The 17,410-nt window shown below is 53.1% G+C and overlaps 2 protein-coding genes across 2 annotated transcripts in view; both read left to right on the top strand.

Moving 5' to 3' along the window:
- Window positions 1-14,011, top strand: part of HDAC8 (histone deacetylase 8) — a 37,082-nt gene extending 23,071 nt beyond the window's left edge. The window contains exons 10-11 of the mRNA XM_059824599.1: window positions 10,426-10,531; window positions 13,479-14,011. Of these exons, the coding sequence (XP_059680582.1) occupies window positions 10,426-10,531; window positions 13,479-13,501 (129 nt within the window). The 3' untranslated portion in view covers window positions 13,502-14,011. The remainder of the gene's footprint in view (window positions 1-10,425; window positions 10,532-13,478) is intronic.
- Window positions 14,012-16,042: 2,031 nt separating this feature from the next.
- CITED1 (Cbp/p300 interacting transactivator with Glu/Asp rich carboxy-terminal domain 1) lies at window positions 16,043-16,501 on the top strand. The gene has a single exon (XM_059824600.1). It carries the CDS (start codon window positions 16,043-16,045, stop codon window positions 16,499-16,501), a length of 459 nt encoding a protein of 152 aa, XP_059680583.1.
- The last annotated feature ends 909 nt before the right edge of the window (window positions 16,502-17,410 follow it).

Consider the following 17,410-nt stretch of genomic DNA (forward strand, 5'->3'; position numbering starts at 1 on the left):
CAGAGCATCCTCGTGTGCAGTGTGAGCGAGGCGGCCTGACGGGCCTCGGCTCACCAGGCAGAGCGGTGTGCTCTCGGCCCCAGCCTTCTGGCTGCTACCTGCTGCCCTCCTAAAGGTTATTTGCTGGGGAGGAGTTAAGTGTTGCTCTGTTTTGCACCCGGCTGGGGAGATTTTGCCTCTGTGTGATCGTGTGCTCCGGCTGCACTTGCAGGAATCAAGTGTTTTGCGTGAGATACCGACTGCATATATCCAGGCAGCAGTGAGCCTGTGGCACATTCGGTGTTGGGGCCTCAGAGTGGTGCTTGCAGGACGCTTTTTGAGCGCAATGTGTTGGGGAGGGAGGTGTTGGTAGCTAAATGTAAGGGACCGCCAGCCAGCGACCAGCACAGGGGCTGGTGATAATACAGGGCACTGCTACTGTGGGAGGAGGTCCTGGGGCAGACAGAGTCCCCGCAGGCCAGTTTGTAAAGGTCTTCATTCTTGAATTAAATCTTTTATGTGCTTTTCATGGCCAGGGATCAAAGAGGGAAGCTGTGGCCCTGCTAAGATACCGCAAACTGGACACAGTCACATTCCTGAACTGCCCCTGCCTCTTCTCCCGGGGACCCCAGGAGGGTTAGAAGCAGGAGAAGCAGCAGCTCAGCCCTGTCAAGGGAACAAAAATTACTTTGTACCTGCTGAACAACCTCTGCTCCGCTCCCCACTCCACCAACTCCTACCGCTTCTCCCAGAAGTGAGCGAACAGGAGGCCAAGCCTTTCTGAGGGGATGCGAGGGGCTTTGGGCAGAGAATGTGACAATTTGCATTGGGTGGGGGTGGGGGCAGAAGCTGTCACAAAGCCCTGATTGTTAGTGAAGCCCTTTTGTTGTTTCTTGCCTGTGCACTGACGCATGTTCCAGTGTCTGCTGGCTGCTCAGCTGGTGTTGAGTGGGTGCCTGGCCCAGCAGACGGCGATTCCCATAAGGCAACAGCTGTTCTGCAGAGCTGAAGAGATTTAGGAAGTGGAGTTGAGCCCTCTGCAGCAAAAGCCATTCCCATTCCCAGCCCACAAGAGCTTTCTTCCCAAACCATGCATCTGAGATTTTTTTTTTCCCCACACTCTGCAAGAAACAGTTGTGTCATGGTTAGGTCCACTGCGTGTGTTTCTTTTTCTGCCGTGGCCTGGACACAGGACTTTGCTCTCTCAACGTGTTGCAGTGGTCTTAAATAGCATGGGAATGTGCAATCTGGAGGATGATACCTCTTTCACCATGTCAAGTGAGCAGTATTGTCCAGGAAGCTGTCTGTTTGTCATTCTCTCTGCCACAGTAGCTGATAGCAGATGTGGGGGGACGAGTATAAAGAACAGTACAAACACAGAGTTTCTCTGGGTGCTCTTCGAGTTTTCTATGATGTATGGCCAAGAATTATCCTGCTCTCTCCGTATTTGTCCCGTTGATAACACGTAAGGCTTGGTTTGAGAGAGGATTCAGCGTTATTATGGTACTTAGATGTTTAAGCTGGTCCTGGGGGCAGCGGTGGGTGTTCAGCACTTCTCCAAACCCATCCTAGTCAAGTGAGACCCTGGGCAAAAAGAAGAGCACAAGGCTAGCAACTGGCTGTGCACAGTGTGCTTTACGGGAGTTGCCAAGTGCACGCAGGAAGGGGGTAGCTGCTTCTCCAGGGTGGCATGTTTGGGGCCATCCTTTTGGTTTCTGTAATTCCTTGCTCCCCATCCGGTACTTGACAGGGCTGAATTGGCTAAGCCTCTGGTTTGGAGCAAGGCGGGGATGCCTCATTGTATGCCAAGATGTGATCCAATATGCACCCTGCATGGGATAATACTAAAGATAGGGACTTTAATCCCATCGTTCTTCATTAAAATCCTGCCTACCATAAATGAGGCAGGGGCATTACACCTGAGAGCCTGCCCTGCCACCTCGGCTTGAGTTACCTGGAGCAAGTTCATCCACCTCGTTGAATGAGGATGACAGGTCCAGTGTCCATAGCACTGAGGTTTCAGGTGATGCGAAGGTCTGTACCCCTGTAATGGATAGAATTCATGTGCGTGCAGCAGTCTCTGCATCAGCTGAGTTTTCTGTCTTCTGGATACTCTTCAACAGTCAGGGAGTCATGGGTAGGTTATCCACGCCTGTTGCCCCCTAGCCTGTGTATTACAGCATGTAAATCTTACTGTGTGGAGAAAATTTGATGGGGTTTTTCTGTGTGAGAGGATTGCTAAAAGATACCTATGGGGAGGTATATTGGGCTACTAATAGTTACCAGGACTTTCATTTTTGAAAATAAATTAATTAGAAAATTGCCTGGCTCATGAAAGCTGGACATGGAAAAAATAATTACTTTTAGATATCAAACTTCCCTTTCAAAGTAAACTGGCACCCGGTACAGGAATGTTCCCTTTTGTTTATGCTCAAGGGCTTTATCTGGTTTGAGATAATGGAAGCAGTTGGGCTTCCACCACTTCCTTTAGGAAAATTTCCACTTTCAAGATGATTTCCGTCACAGGAAATGCTCAGATTTTCTGGTTGGTTCCCTCAGTTTGTTTTTGTCCCAGTGTCCCCAGTGCCACCAGACTGTTCTTACCCAGCTCTCAGGGCTTAGACTTCCCAGCTGGAGACTCCAGCAGCTCCTCTTGCAGTGTAAAAATTTGGTTCTTCCCATCCTTTCTTCCTTGGTAAAGTCTTTCTGGACAACTTTCATTCTCTTTGGAAACTGCATCTTTGGGTTTATATGTTAAGACTTTTTCATACTTTGAAATAAAATGGGAAGCAGTGCAGATGTGCAGCAAACCTGGGAGTGATTTCGCTAGCTGATCTGCAGTGGGTTGCTTGACAGTGGTTTGGATCAGTGCCTGAACGTCTCTTAGAAGAGAAGAAAGTTGCGTTTGGGGTTGCTGTTATGGTGTCTCTGAGGTAGAGACAAATGCAACAATTTCCAGTTACTTGGTCCCATGTTTGGCTGAGGGTGTCTGACAGAATGGCTCTGTAATAAGATTACAGCAGCAATAAACACTTTCTTTGACATGGTTTCTGAAAGCTACCCTGGCTTGGAGAGAAGAAAAATTGTTTTCCAGGAGTGGAAAGCTCTATTGAAGCTCAGCTACAAAATCCTCACTTGATCCAGTCTAGATCTGGGTACTTAAGTAAATGCAAGTTCCTTTTAACACAACACTGCCACAGGCAGGAGGCAGGAACCTCGCTATAGTTGGACAGCCACAGGCGATCCGTGGTGAAGCTGACATCCTTCTTATTGTTTGTCCTGTTTTCCATGAGATCAGAAGCCACAGCAGATCCCAAGCAGTTGTAGGCTTGTCTTCGCTGCAGCTAACGTTGCCTTTTAATTTGGATGCTGTCCCCTAGCTGTCTCCTCTCCACGCAGACCAAACTGCCCGATCCTGCTCTTCTGGGCTTTCAACTGAGGCTGCAGCCTGGTTGCTGCTTTACTCAAACCAGTAACTCTTCCTTGCATCTGTGGTCCTCCAAGGTCTTGTCACCCATGCAGGAAGAACAGTCAAGTGGAAACATTGCCAGCTGGATTTGTTTACTCATCAACAGGAAATTAATAGCCAAGGCTAATAAACCAGTGAAGCTGTGAAAAGGCTGGTCTTTGTGTTGGATGTGACGGTTAAAGCGTGGGACCAGGAGGGGCCAGCTGGGAAAATGCTGTTACTTGCTCATTAGCAGAGGGTATGTGCAGTCTGAGCATGTGAGGGCCAGTGTGTGTCTTCTTCCCAACTCTTGTCTTAACGAATCCCATCTCCACCTCTGTTATGTCCCAGCCTTTGTGTGTATTAATCTATGCCTGGTGAATCTGTTGCCCTTGACATGGGAATCCCAGTTGGTTGATGAACCTCATGTGAGAGTCCCTGCCAAGTACCTGCGTACCCCCCACGTTGGGGCTTCCTGTGGTTCAGCTGTTCAGCATGTTGCTCTGTCTTCTGGTGAGGGACGGCATGGGCTTTGGCATGCACAAGAGCAGGAGTTTGGGATCGACTGGCCTCTCACCCTTGAGTGGATGTGCAAGTCCTGTCCAAGGCCAGCGTGGGACAGCTTGTACTGGATCGTGTTGTGCTTCTCCCCCAGGAAAGAGTGTTCCTCCAGGGCTGGGAACCTCCTGCTTCTCAGGAGCACTGAAACAAGCCTGATTTCTGGTGAAAGCTGCAAGGTACATACAGGTACCAGTCTCTCCTGGAAGCCTGGTGCTGAGCACTGCCTTTGGGACACAGCACAGTCGGAAATATCCATGTCCCATGGCACGTGCACATAGCTCCTTAGCAGAGGGAGATGCCTCTGTAATAAGGCATCCACAAGAAATGCTGGTGCTTGAGGTCTGGGGAGAGGTCACTGTGGAGAGTGCAGTGAGAGTGTGCTAATGTAGCTCCCTGTGGAGATGCCAATGGGGAGAAGAATCTCAGGCCTGGCTTCCTGAGACCTCTATGCTGTTTAAGGGCATAAAACCCTGGCTTTTTGTGCCACCCCTTCATGGTGAAGAACTGCATGTGAGCGTGGCACCACATGGCCCCACACACTTAACGTCCAGGCGAGAATGGTGGAGGTTTCCTTTGGGGCTCTTAACTCTGAGATGCCATGGGAGGGCTTGTCTGGGTGTTTGGTGGGTGGCTATGTGGAGAAGGCAAACTCCATCATGCAATTCAGTGCCCATGATGCAGGTGTCCTCCACCTTCCCTTGAGGGTGTCTGTGTGTTGTGCCATGCATCTGGGGCCCTCCTCCTGCCCGACTGCATTTCAGCTTGGATGTGGGGATGGCTGCATGTCCTCTGGCTTCCTCTGAAGCACAGAGAGGGGTACATCAGGACTTGGCTCTGTTTAAAAAGCCACAGAGTGAACCAGGAAAGCCTTGTGTAAACAAAAGCAAGCTTTATCCCACTCTGCATCCATAAGATGGGCTGTTGCCTTGTGGGAGGGCTTGAACAAAGTTGGGATGAAGCTTCCATTCTCCACCTTTGCCAAGGGAAAAGGCTCCCAGCCATCGGGCATGTTCGCTGATGGATGCAGGCAGGGTGTGCGGTTCAGTGCAGCGTCTCTACCTGCTGCCTCGGGTACGGATGTGAATACACATGCTGGCCCACTGAACGCTCCGGGAAGCAACTTGCTGCTCTTGCACTCCTGCACTTTCTACAAGGGGACCTCAGTCTGTTAAAGTCAAACGGCTCTTTTGCAAGCTGCCTGTAGAAGGGATGAGCCAGCTTGGGAGTTGACATCCAAAGTCACTGAGGACCTTTTGCTCTCTGGCTTCTCTTCATGCCTTTGCTTTACAACAAAGCTGTCTGGAAGACCAGTCTTTGCTGGTCACAGTTGTCAGAGCAGAAGACAGTAAGATGGTTGGCAGCAAATACAGTTTTTGGAGGACATGGTTTGGAATAGTACTTGTACACCGTCCTAGGGAGCTGTAACCCATCTTGCTCTGCCATTTACTGAACTTAAAATACACTTTCTATGTTTTCTAGCAGGCTTATCTTGCATCAGAGCATGACAGAGAGCAGTCAGACGCCAGGCAGTGCTTTGCCGTTGCCTTATTCCAGAGCCTGGATGAGGCACATTCCCATGTGGTGTTCGCACCTGCATTTTTGACTTGACAAGTTAGTTTAAACCTTATGGACCTCAGATTTTCAGGGGAAGGAGCGTTTTACTGTGTATCCAATATGTGGCCCTTCATTTTGATGGGATTTCTTCTGTTCCCATCTCTCACTCCCATGAGTCATTGCATTTAGAGAAGGCTTCTTTTTTCCCCTTAGACGGAACTAGTCGAAGGTAACATAGTTCCTCACCTTGCTGCTAGTGCAAGTTCCAGGCTAGCACTTTGTGGGGCAGCCTATTTCTCTGAAATTAAGAATGAGGTGTCCTCATCTTGCATTAATCCTGCAGGGCTTCCTAACAGAAACTCCCAGAGAAGCTACAGCTGACTGGTTTTGCATATTTTTAGGGTCCTTCTCATCAGTATATTTTACCCTCTATAATCTTTCCATGAGATGCTCCAGACTGCCTGCCTTGTGCTGTTGGGATGGGTTAGCGTATTTAAGGTAAACTGGTGGATGCAGATTTGGCGGGGGGCAAGGTCATGAAGGAAGAGAATTCATTTGGAGGCTAGTGGGTATGAAATATTTACACAGCTGTGAGATTATCTGAAGGGGAAACAGCATGTGCTTTCTGTGTATGTGTACGTACGTATTTGCGCGCACACAGGGCTGATGTCTTTTTGTCAGATTCCCAGGGTTTTCTTCTGCTGCTTCTGGCATAGAACCACTAATGGTTTAGTAGCTTATCAGCGCCTGTGCACAGAAACAAAGGTTGGTACTTCCTGATTTTGTGTTTTCTTTGCTTTAAATAGGAATGCCCATTCTGATTAACATGAAACCTGGAAACTGAGCTGTCAGACCGGTCAGCTTTTTGAGGTCAGTGCAGAATTCCTGACTGTGAGCAGCTTGAAGGCAGTCCAGGCACTGCTTTCCTGCTGTACAACCTCAGGGCTCTGCTTGCCTCCTGAAGGAAGCTCGTGAGAGTGAGTGGCCTGGGACAGATCATTGCTGAAGCACCTTGCTGTGAAGGGGCTAGGTTGTGCTGCTCTCGATGTATTTCTCTCCATCAGCCAGGTTTGGCATGGTCATTCTTTTTTGTTCATGAGTTTGTAGAGAAGGGCTTGAAAACAAGATGGCTGTGGTCTTGAGATCCAGAAAGCATTTGACTGAGCAGCAGTGTAATGATATTTAAATAGTCTTGGGATGTCTGGAAGGACCAGCATAGAATTTCTTTGAACATCCAGTGCTGATGGTGCAGTGGGTCATGGTCCCCCTGCAGCAGTGTCCGCCAATGAACTGTTTGTACTAAAAGCAGGGACAGAATTTAGACTTTCATAAAATGCCTAATTTTTTGCTGTTGGCATAGTACTTGTTGTCAGATCTGGCATTATTCAGTAGAAAATATCCTTCCCCTTTAAGAACATTATTGTTTTAGGCTTTTTTTTTTTTTTTCATTTCTCCTCTTTGCCTTTTTCTTTCTCTATTTCTCACCCTTTTTTCTGGCCTCTATGCATACTCTTTTCTTCCTCCAGCACTTCTTTCCCTGCAGTCATTTCACATTCCCATCTCCTGAACCATTACTCCCACCCTCTTTCAGACCATCAAAGCACTTGGCAGTTGTGCTACTACACTGGGCACTGCTCTTTTCTCTGGGACACCCTGCTGATGGGAGGCAAGACATCTGCAGTCCCAGGTATGCCTCACTCTCGTTTAAACTTCAGCTCCTTTTGGGCTGCGCAAGGCTTTAGGATTGCACATCAGACATTTGCCATTCTCTCAGTTTTGGCATGCCTGACTTTTAAAAGAGAGTGGTTGTGAGTTTCCAGGTGAGCTGCTGATTAAGGAGAGAATTTTTAGCTTTCCTTGTGAGTCTTGGTTCTCAACACTGTTTTTTTCATCCCTGAAAATGACAGGTTTTTTCAGGGATGAAAAAGATGTATTTTCCCCTGCTACAAATGGATGAGTGAGTAGTGCCGGCATTTTGTTATTGCTGAAGCATGAGCTTGCCTGCTTGTAACATCCTCCTTGTTCTGAGAGATGAAGAGACAGAATGAGTCTTTTCTGAAGCACTGAAAACCACCTCTTGAATCCCCTCCAGGCTGCAAGAGAGTGGGTACAAGGTGCTTGTACAAATGGCTCTTCTGTACTATCTTCGGAAATATTAAGGCTTAAGCCTCCCACCTCAAAGAGAAAATCAAAGTTACTGGTTTGTTTTGGTGGATTTGCCTCTCTGGGTCCCTGTGGTGAGTCAAAACTCAGCCGATTCCCAGGGGCTTGTTGTTGCTTTCGTCAACTGATGAGTGGTTGAAAGAATTTCTTTTGTCAGTGCTTCCTCAGAGACAAGAAGCACCTCTAGCTGTGGCAATGAGAGGTGATCCTGTCCTACATGCCTGGCCGTTCTGCTGCCAGCGCAAGGCAGCAGAAATGGGCAGGGGCTTCTGCCGCTGCCTCTGTGCCCTGCCAGTTTGTGTCTCGGTCTGTGATCTGGGGTGACTGGACACTGTGACTGCGGTAGAGGGGTAGGAACATGTTGAACAGCTGAGGCTGTTTGCTTCAGAGCTCTTGGATAAGCTAGTTCAAGGTTTACCAGTCTTGCCCTGCTGACCTGCTTTCTGGTGGATGGTGTAAAACTGAGCCGACCCCAAGCTCTTCTGCATGACTGTGCTCTGCAACCTATACTGGGTGGCTCAGCACATGGAGCTGCTCTACAGGGTATTAGTTATTTAATACCAAAAGCTTCTCAACTGCCATAGACCACATCAGTGCAAAAGTCCAGGTATTTTTGCCCTTTAACAAAAACTCAAAAAAACAGTTGCATGAAACTGTATTGGTGCTCTGTTTCACTTGATGCCACAGAAATCAGAGGATGAGGAAGTGCAACATGATGCCTTCATCAGGATTAACTGTGCCTCATGGTTTCCCAGGTTGGATGTGCTAGACCCACAGTACAAAGTCCGCTGTGCCACTGCCTGTGTAACCAGCAGGTTGTGCAGCTGAGACCAGTTACTGAGAGGTGTGCATTTTCCATGTACTCTTTCACGGATGCTGCAGTCAAGGTTTTATGTGTATTTCCTTTTTTCCTGCAAATAGCCAGCTTGCTTGGTTTGTGGAGTCAGTGGGCTTTGCCAGTGGAGCCTGTATGCTCTCTACTCTGAGAGTAGCTGTCTCCTGTTCACACTACAAGAACAAACTCAAACCAGACTAGAGGCACCAGCTCTCGGTGAGGACTTCCCAAAACATGCTGGCTGCTTCTGCTGTAGCCATTTTCAGTCTTTCTAAGCAGGAAAAATGTCAGTGTTCTCCTCTCATGTCAGTATTTTAGCAAGGGCTTTCCAAAGCAATATGCGGGCAGAGGTTAAGAAAGGAAAATATTTAGCTCTAAAGAAGATTACTCAAGAAAACTGTGAAAATAGTCTGCTTGAACAATATACATCAGTCCTTGGGCTGACTGTGGAGAAACTTGGAAGAATGTGCTCACATGCTGCATGATACAGCTGGGTAGGGCTCCCATTCAGGCTCGCCCTGGGTCCATCTCCGATCTGAATAGTCATGGTAATTTTTTAATGAGCTAAGAGCAGCCACAATGTACTGCAGCTTGCTGCTGCCCCATGTTGGTTTGGGGGACAGATGGGATCTCATTCTCACAGCATTGAAAGCATAGATAAAAACCCTGACTCACTAAAAAGGAAAGATTTTTCCATTTTTTTTAAATCAGTTGCCTGGGTCTACAGTGACCGAGCACTGCACAAATGAGCTGGTGCGGCTGTCAAAATCTGTCTTTTACTCCCTTTTCAGTGGAATATTGTGTTGGCCCACAAAATTCTGGCAGGCAGCACATTGCCTGCCCTGATCCAGCTGCCTTGCCCATTCTGTGTGAATAGCTGATGTACATACGGAGCGGGCAGCTCCTTAACACTGTGATTCACAGGCTGGTAAACCCAGTGTGATTTCAGGTTTGCTTTCAAATGCTGGACTGTAACCTGCAGCATTCAGGAGCCACTTCATTTTCCCTGTCAGTACTGGCATGTTGAGGTCTGCTTGGAGAATCCTTCATTGCCCCTGCTAGCGCAGAGATGTGGGTCTTGGGTTGCCAGATCTGCCACCTCCAATCTCACCCTTAAAGAAAACACCAGCCCTGTGCATCATTAATCACTTGGGAGACTATAATGCTGTGACTCACCCTATCTTTGGTACAATAGCTTTAAGTCTGGTCTAGCTCTCCAGGGGTAGCAACAGGACCGATTGCAACTTCACTGCTGAGTTTTTAACCCTGGTGTGTCTGCTGATTTGCTCAGCACTGCATGCTTGTGAAATAAAACTGCTGGCACTAATCTGTGATTCTGCATTACCGTGTAGAGCCCATGTGCTGCAGATTTTCTCATTCAGGTTCAGCTGCACACTACTGGAGGACTCAGCCAGGAAAGACACGTTATTAACCTTGAAGCCAACTGATTTTTCTCCTTCCAGGTGTTTCACAGTGATGTCAATGCAGCACTCTGCAAGGTGGGGCGGGGAGCCAAAAGGAAGGATATCTGATAGGCAGCACTTGAATTTTGTTCATTAGAAAATCAGGTTTGGAGGTAACCCTGTGTAAAATGAGTGTCAACCAACAGCTTTCCCAAATAAAGCATTGGTGGGATAGACATGAGACTGCTTTTGGCTGCCCCACTGAGCTCTGCTTCCCAAGCGCTTGAATGGGTAGCAGTTGCAAACTTCAGGTGGACGCAGACACTGCAAAAGCACCTCTTTGATGTAGTTAAGGTACATGTGCCCCTCAGATGGAGAAAATGTTTTTGCCTTTTTACAAACAAGAACCCATGGGGAGCCCTCCCTCCAGCCTCAGCCAGACAGAGAGCTCTCTGCTGACTCTCCTCTCCTTTTCCCTGTAGTTCTTCACAGAGTACGGTCCTGATTACGTGCTGGAGATCACACCGAGCTGCAGACCAGACCGTAATGAGCCACAGAGAATTCAAGAAATTCTTAACTCTATCAAAGGTGAGTTGTCCAAGCCAGCACTTCTGCTTCAGGCTTACAGGTCTTTTTAGAGAGGACTTCAGGAAAGCCTGTTGGAGTCTTTCTCGCTAACTAGAAAGATGAACCACATTCACATGACTGCTCATCGTGTACAATGTCATCTGTCTCCTGCTTCACTTGGGATTCTCAGTGTTAGTAGCACATCAGCTCAGAGCTGTGGGTCCCTGTTAGCAAAAGTTGTCATTGCCTTTCCTCCGGCTGGTTAGAGGAGCACAGGGCCTCGTCCTTATTAGAATCATAGAACAGCCCAGGTTGTAAGGGACTTCAAAGATTATTTGCCCCAACCTTTCATGGGAAAGGGAGCCTAGATAATCTCATCTAGCACCCTGTCCAGTTGCATCCTGAACACATCTAGCAATGGGGACTCTACCACGTCCCTGGGGAGGTTGTTCCAGTGATTTGATTGTTCTCACTGTAAAAAATTTATTTCTTACACCGAGGTGAAACCTCTCCTGGTGCAACTCATACCCATTGCCCCTTGTCCTTTCCATGTGGCTCCTTGTGGAGAGAGAGCCTCTGTCCTCTCTGTAGCTGCCCTTCAAGTACTGGAAATACTGTGATGAGGTCCCCCTGAGCCTTCTCTTCTCCAGGGATAAGAGACCCAACTCCGTCAGCCTTTCCTCACAAGGCAGGTTCTCCAGCCCTTTGATCATGTTTGTGGCCCTCCTTTGGACCCTCTCCAGTCTGTCCACGTCTTTTTTGATTTGTGGGAACCAGAACTGGACACAGTACTCCAGGTGCCACTGGCAAGTGCTGAGCAGAGTGGGATGATTCTGTCTCTATCTCTGCTAGTAATGCACTCGCAGATGCTGCCCAGGATCCAGTTTGCCTTCACTGCTGCAGCGGTGCACTGCTGGATCATGTTCAGCTTGCTGTATACCAGGACGCCCAGGTCCCTTTCAGGAAAGCTGCTCCCCAGCCACACTGATCCTAGCCTGAACTGGTCTCTTTTGGTTATTCTGTCCCAGGTGCAGGAGCTTGCCCTTGTCTTTGTTAAATTTCATACTGTTCTTGTTAGCCTACTCTTCCAGCTTGTCCAGGTCTCTATAAGATGGCTCTCCCTTCTGATGTGTCCACCTCAGCACCCAGTTTGGTGTCATCAGCAAACTTGGTGAGGTTGCTTTCAATCCCATCATCCAGATCGTTTGTGAAGATGTTGAACAGTGTGGGGCTCAGTATCGATCTGTGGGGGACCCCACTTGTGACAGGCTGCCAGCCTGAGTAAAAACCATTGATCACCACCCTCTGTGTGCTGCCTGTGAGCCAATTCCCTCCCTACCCACTTTGCAGACCACCCATCCAATCTGTATCTTGCCAGTTAGTCCAGGAGGAGGCTGTGGGAAACAGTGTCAAACGCTTTGCTGAAATCTAGGTAAACAACATCCACTGCTCTCCCCATGTCGATGGAAGGTGTTACTTTGTTGTAGAAGATGACCAGCTCAGCCTGGCATGATTTGCCCTTGGTAAATCCATGCTGAGTTTTCCCAGTCACCTGCTTCATTTGATTTGTAATGGTTTCTAGGAGGACTCGTTCCACGACTTTCCCAGGGACTGAAGTAAGACTAATGTGTCTGTAGTTTCCTGGGTCCTCTTTTGGGCCCTCCTTGTAGATGGGTGCGACAGTTGCCCTCTTCCAGTAATCAGGGATATCCCCCTGATCTCCACGACTTTTCAAATATTATAGACAGTGGCCTTGCAACAACATCTCTTAACATAGATTTGTGGGGGTTGAACCTTTGCAAGAGGTCACAGACCACCCATCCCTGCTGGTGGGTGGACACATGCATTGTTGTAGGTACGTGTTTCTGTGATCTGGGGTTCAGCTATGCCAGTGAAGACAGAGATAGAGAAGGTACTGAGAATCTCTGTCTTGTCAGCATTATTAGTAATTGGTTTCCCTTGTTAGCAGTGGGCCTATGTCTTCCCTGGGCAGCTTCTTACTACTCACGTATCTGAAGAACCCAGCTTAACAAGAGACCCTGGTCTGCTTTTGGCAGGAGCATGTGTAGTGTCCCTGGGGCCGCCTCATGTGGCACTGGCACTGACATCCTTCCATCGGCCCTTGGGGCACAGCCAGAGCCACCTTGCTCTTCTCAGAGCTGTGCTGGGCTGGGGCTTGCCTAAGGGCAAGGGAAGATGGTTCCCCACCTGATCTCCGTGCATTTCCTTAGGAGCTGGGACAGTCCTCTAGCCAAGCAGGAGACTGAAAGCTGTTGGAGTCCAGTGCAGGCAGCTGGGTGAGCCCTGCCAGCTCGTGCCAGCCTTGTTCGATGCCCTTGCCCATCTGTCTTGTCCCTGTCCCCAGGAGGAGCTGGGGGCAGCAAGACAGGGCTTGGCAGCCCTTTTCACTCTCTGTGCATGTTGTGATGTGTTGGTGTTAGAAGCAGAGTAGGAGGAGGTGGGTGGGAGATGCGATGGCCATGGATGCCCTGGGGTGTCCGTTCCCAAGCGCAGGCGAGTCCTAGGGAGGGGACATCCCCCCTGACCTGTCCAGGAAGGGAGGAGGAACAGCATGGCTCCAGAGCTGGAAGGGAGGGATCTATGCTGCACACTCCTGGCAGCGCATCCAGCCCAGAGGGAGGACAAGGCAGCAGGGAGTGAGCGTGTGCCCCTCCAGTGCCTGGCCCATGAATCCCCAACCAGTGATCAGCTTGCAGGAGAAACTCGTAGCGCAAGCAGTGGCAGGGTCTCCCTTTGGTAGTTCCCCAAGGCTGGCTCGGAGGAGGTCAGCAGCCTCTGTGAAGGGAGTGAGGGGCCAGCAGGGACTGGGGTCTGCACTGAGGCTGAGATTCCTGTATCGCTGCCCGGTCCATCAGGTGTAGCAGTGGCACCCCTGCCGCTGGCTGGGCCATTCCGTCAGGCTGAAATATCAGTGGAAATATCATTTTCTGCCTCCTTTTATTTGCAGGGAATCTGAAGCATGTTGTTTAGCAGAGAAGGAAGGCTCAGGTTTCCGCAAGAGCATTTCCCATGGGGAAGACAGCGAGTTTATGTGAGCAGCTGATGAAATTTGTGGCTGCGGGGGATTTTTGGAAGAAATTACTGTTGGTTGGTTGTTTTCTCTTTAAAGAAGAAAAGCTGCTGCACACCATGAGCACTGTGGCTCTCCCCAGGCAGGAGCGTGGGCCCTCCAGCCACAGCCTTCCGGTGCCGGCAGAGCCTCCCTTGCTCCTTTCTCTTTCCTTTTTTAACACCACAGAGTTTATTCTCACAACTGGTTTTAAATGTTTTTTAAGAGAGGGGCTGCTCAGAGCTGTGAACCCTCCCCAGCTGGAGCCCAGCGCTGCATTGCCTTCCTGGCAGGAGCATGGCCTCTGAGCTGCCCACCCAGGGAGCGGTGCCGAGGGCCAGCCAGGGCACAGGACATGGGCTGTGCCTCTTACCTGCAGAAAGGCATGGCCATTGTGTTTTTAACTGGGAATTTTTTAAAATAAAGTATTTGAAATATTTCTCCAGCCCTCTCCTTTCTTCCTGCGCCCACCCTGCCTTGCCAGTGCTCTTTTCCACAGCACTTCACGCATTCAGCGGAGGTCCAGCCAGCGCGGGAAGACAAAGATCTGCAGTTGCGTTTGTGACCGTCCCTTCCAGCCCCATCACGTAAGGCAGCACAGACCCACCCCCCCAGTGCTATGGGTGGGCTCCTGAAATCCTGTGCAGAGGGGCCAGACCCCGGGGATGCTCTCCAGAGTGTTGAGGGCAGGGTGGCAGCTCCTCTCCCGGGAGATCTTAGATGAACCTCCAGATGCCCCAGCGCCCCATGAAAGCTGCCACTCAGCATCTCCGCAAGGCATCTCAGCAAGGGGCAGGTACACGGGTATCTGGGGCAGATCCCTCCTGGTGCCTCGGGCCATGGAGCCTGGCCTCTGCTGCCCTTGTCCGCACCTTCACCTGGCCCGTGGAGCTTTTATTTGTGCTGTTTCTTTTTAAAGATGTCCAGTCGCTGTGGGAAGGCATATTTCCTGTTGCTTTAATTAGATTACGCTGGAATAAATAGCAAGATGAAGGGACTCCCAGCCTGGTCTGGCTTTGTTTTGATCTCTTGTTTTTCACTGCCGATCCAAACAACAGGAAACCCAGCGTGGAGGGAGTTCAGCTGGACGTGGCTCCCATGTCCCCGCTGAGTGACTCCTGACCCCCTCCCTGCTTCTCCCCATGTTCCCCTGGCGCCTGCTGTGGTGGGGTGGGGGGAGACTGGCCTTGTGCGGTGACTGCTGGCAGGAGGCTGGCACTGCCACCAGCACAGCAAACGTGCTCAGTGCCCAGGGGAGATGTCAGCCCTGGAGATCGTTCAGCCAGGAGAAAAGTGGGGTTTGAGAGAGCAGAGAAGCTGACCGGCTGCCCCCTCTGACCCACCTCGCTGCCCCACATGCTCTGTCCCCACACCAGGCACAGACAGCCCTCCGAGCTGCGGGAGCTGCTTCAGGAACACAACTGGGAAAACAAAGAAACAATAAGAAACCCCCCAAGTGTCACACATTGCGGCACTAAATGCAGTTTAGGTGAGGTGCAGGGAGAGCTGCACCCAGGGAAGGGACTGTAGGGATATGGTACCCTAAACCAGGCAGGTTGCCCACCCACAGACAGCTGGGGAAACTGAGGCATGGGGTCAAACACCCCCTCCGCCATCTCCATCCATGTCCCCGAATGCAGAGAGACAATTGGAGCTCAGCTTGGTGCAAAGCAAGAAAAGCGCAAAAGGTAGGACAAAGGCTCAGGGGGTACCCCCAGTGCCCCCTCAACAGACCCCCTCACACCCAAATCTGCCTCCAGCCAGCTGAGCGCACCAGCCCACGTCACCCTCACCAGCCTGGGCACTGGCTGAACCCCCTTCTTGCCCCTCACCCCCACCCTGGATAGGGGTTACAAGCGTGTCCCAGCCTGGATGGGGGGAGGCATGGGGGGTCCCAGCTGGGATGGGGGGGACATAGGGGTTCCCACCCAAGAGGTTGGGAGGCAGGTGGGAGAACATGTCAGGGGGGGCTGTGTCCAGGCTGGATGGGGAAGCGTGGGAGGTACCAGCCTGAATGGGGTGACATGGCAGGTCCCAGCCTGAACGGGGAGGACACGGAGGGACCCAGCCTAGAAGGAGGGGGCACGGGGGTCCGGCCGGGGGCCGGAGGGGCAGGCGGTGCCAGCACCGCCCCCGGGGACCGGCCCGCCCCGTCCCGTCCCATCCCTCCCAGCCCGCCCCGTCCGCCCGCTGGCCCCGCTCCGCTTCGCCTTTCCCCGCGGCCCGGCCGCACCGGGGCCGCTATAAATCGGCGGCGGCGGCCCGAGCCGTGCGGGGAGTGAAGCTGAGCGGGGAGCGGGGCCGCCCAGGTAAGCGCGGGGGGAGCCGGGGCGCCGCTCCCGGCCCCGCTCCAGCCTCCCCCCCCGCGACTGGGGACCCCGCCGGACCCCATCCGCCCGGGGAGAGGGCGGGCAGCCCGCGCCCCGCTGAGCGCCGCCGTGTCCCCGCAGGCCCCGGAGGAGATGAACCCGCTGCGGTCCCCCCCACGGGGTACGAAGGACCGCGAGGTGGCGGCGACCGTGCGCTACCCCTCCGGCACCGGGCCCGGAGCGCTGCCGGCCGCCGCGGGGGGGGCGCCACCGGCCCCCGCCGCCCCCTTGGCCCTGCGGGCGGGTCCCCACCTCCTGGCCAGCATGCCCCTCCAGAAGCTTAACAGGCAGCACCGCACCGCGGGGGGAGCCGGGCGTCCCCCGGAGTCCGGCTCGCCGCCCGGCTGGGGCTTGGGGACGCAACCGCGGGGCGCGGGGAGCCGCCCCCCCCCGGCCGCCGGCCCCGGCATCATCGACTCGGACCCGGTGGACGAGGAGGTGCTCAGCGTGCTGGTGCTGGAGCTCGGCCTCGACAGGGCGGACGAGCTGCCGGAGCTCTGGCTCGGCCACCACGAGTTCGACTTCCCCGCGGACCTGCCGGCCGGCTGCTGAGGCTGGAGGGGGGCTGGGGTGGGGGGCGGGGGGCTCCCGCGCCGCCACATCCCACCGGGGACCTGCGGGCCGGTGCCGCTGCGCGCGGGGAGCGCCCCGGCTGCCCCACGGGGGGCGAGGGCCGGCGCCACGGGCCGGGCGGGCGCTCAGGGAGCGCTCGGAGCTCGACCGAGGGTGGGAAGGGGCCGCCCTCGGGGCTGGAGCGGGGCTGGGGCCGCGCTGCCTGCCCTCAACGCGGAGCCGCCTCGCTGGGCCATGCAGGCGGAGATCTGACGGTGCTGTCTAATAAAATCTGGAAGAACCCTTGTTCCCCTGTGCCCCTTTCCCTGTCCAGCTCAGCGCTGGCGCTTGGGGGGGGGGTGGTGGGAAGAGGGTCCACCTCCGCGGGGGACCCCGTGGGAAGCGGCCCGGGGTGGGAGAAGGGTCTGCCCCCCGCAGCTCCCGTGCCTCCTCCCGGCTTTACGGTGGCACCAGGGGTGCCACCTGCGCGGTGTCCCCATCGTGTCACCCCGAGGATGGGACCTCTGTCCCGCCCGCGCCCCGCTGAGGGAACGGTACTGCGGGGACCCGCCGGCGGCTGCCCGGCGCGGGACCGCTCCACTCGGATGCCTGGCGGGGTGCGGGGGGTGCCCCGGGGACCTCGGGGGGACACGCAGCCTCCCCGTGGAGCCCAGCCGGGGACCGCTGGCCCCCGAGCTGCCTTCGGGAGCGGGCGCTCAGTCCCGGAGTCGGGTCCGGGGGGCTGCGTGGGGTCCCAGCTCCACCCCGGGAAGGGCCGTGGGCGAGTGGAGGGAGGTGGACCAGCACGCGTGTCCCCCCCGGCTAGGCTCCCCGGGCAGCCGGGGTAACCCGGAGTCCCCGAGCCCTCCCGCCCCGTCCCGGAGTTGGGCGGGGGGTGTTCCACCCCCG

Source organism: Gavia stellata, chromosome 14 (genome assembly GCF_030936135.1).
Source record: "Gavia stellata isolate bGavSte3 chromosome 14, bGavSte3.hap2, whole genome shotgun sequence".
Classification (NCBI taxonomy): domain Eukaryota; kingdom Metazoa; phylum Chordata; class Aves; order Gaviiformes; family Gaviidae; genus Gavia; species Gavia stellata.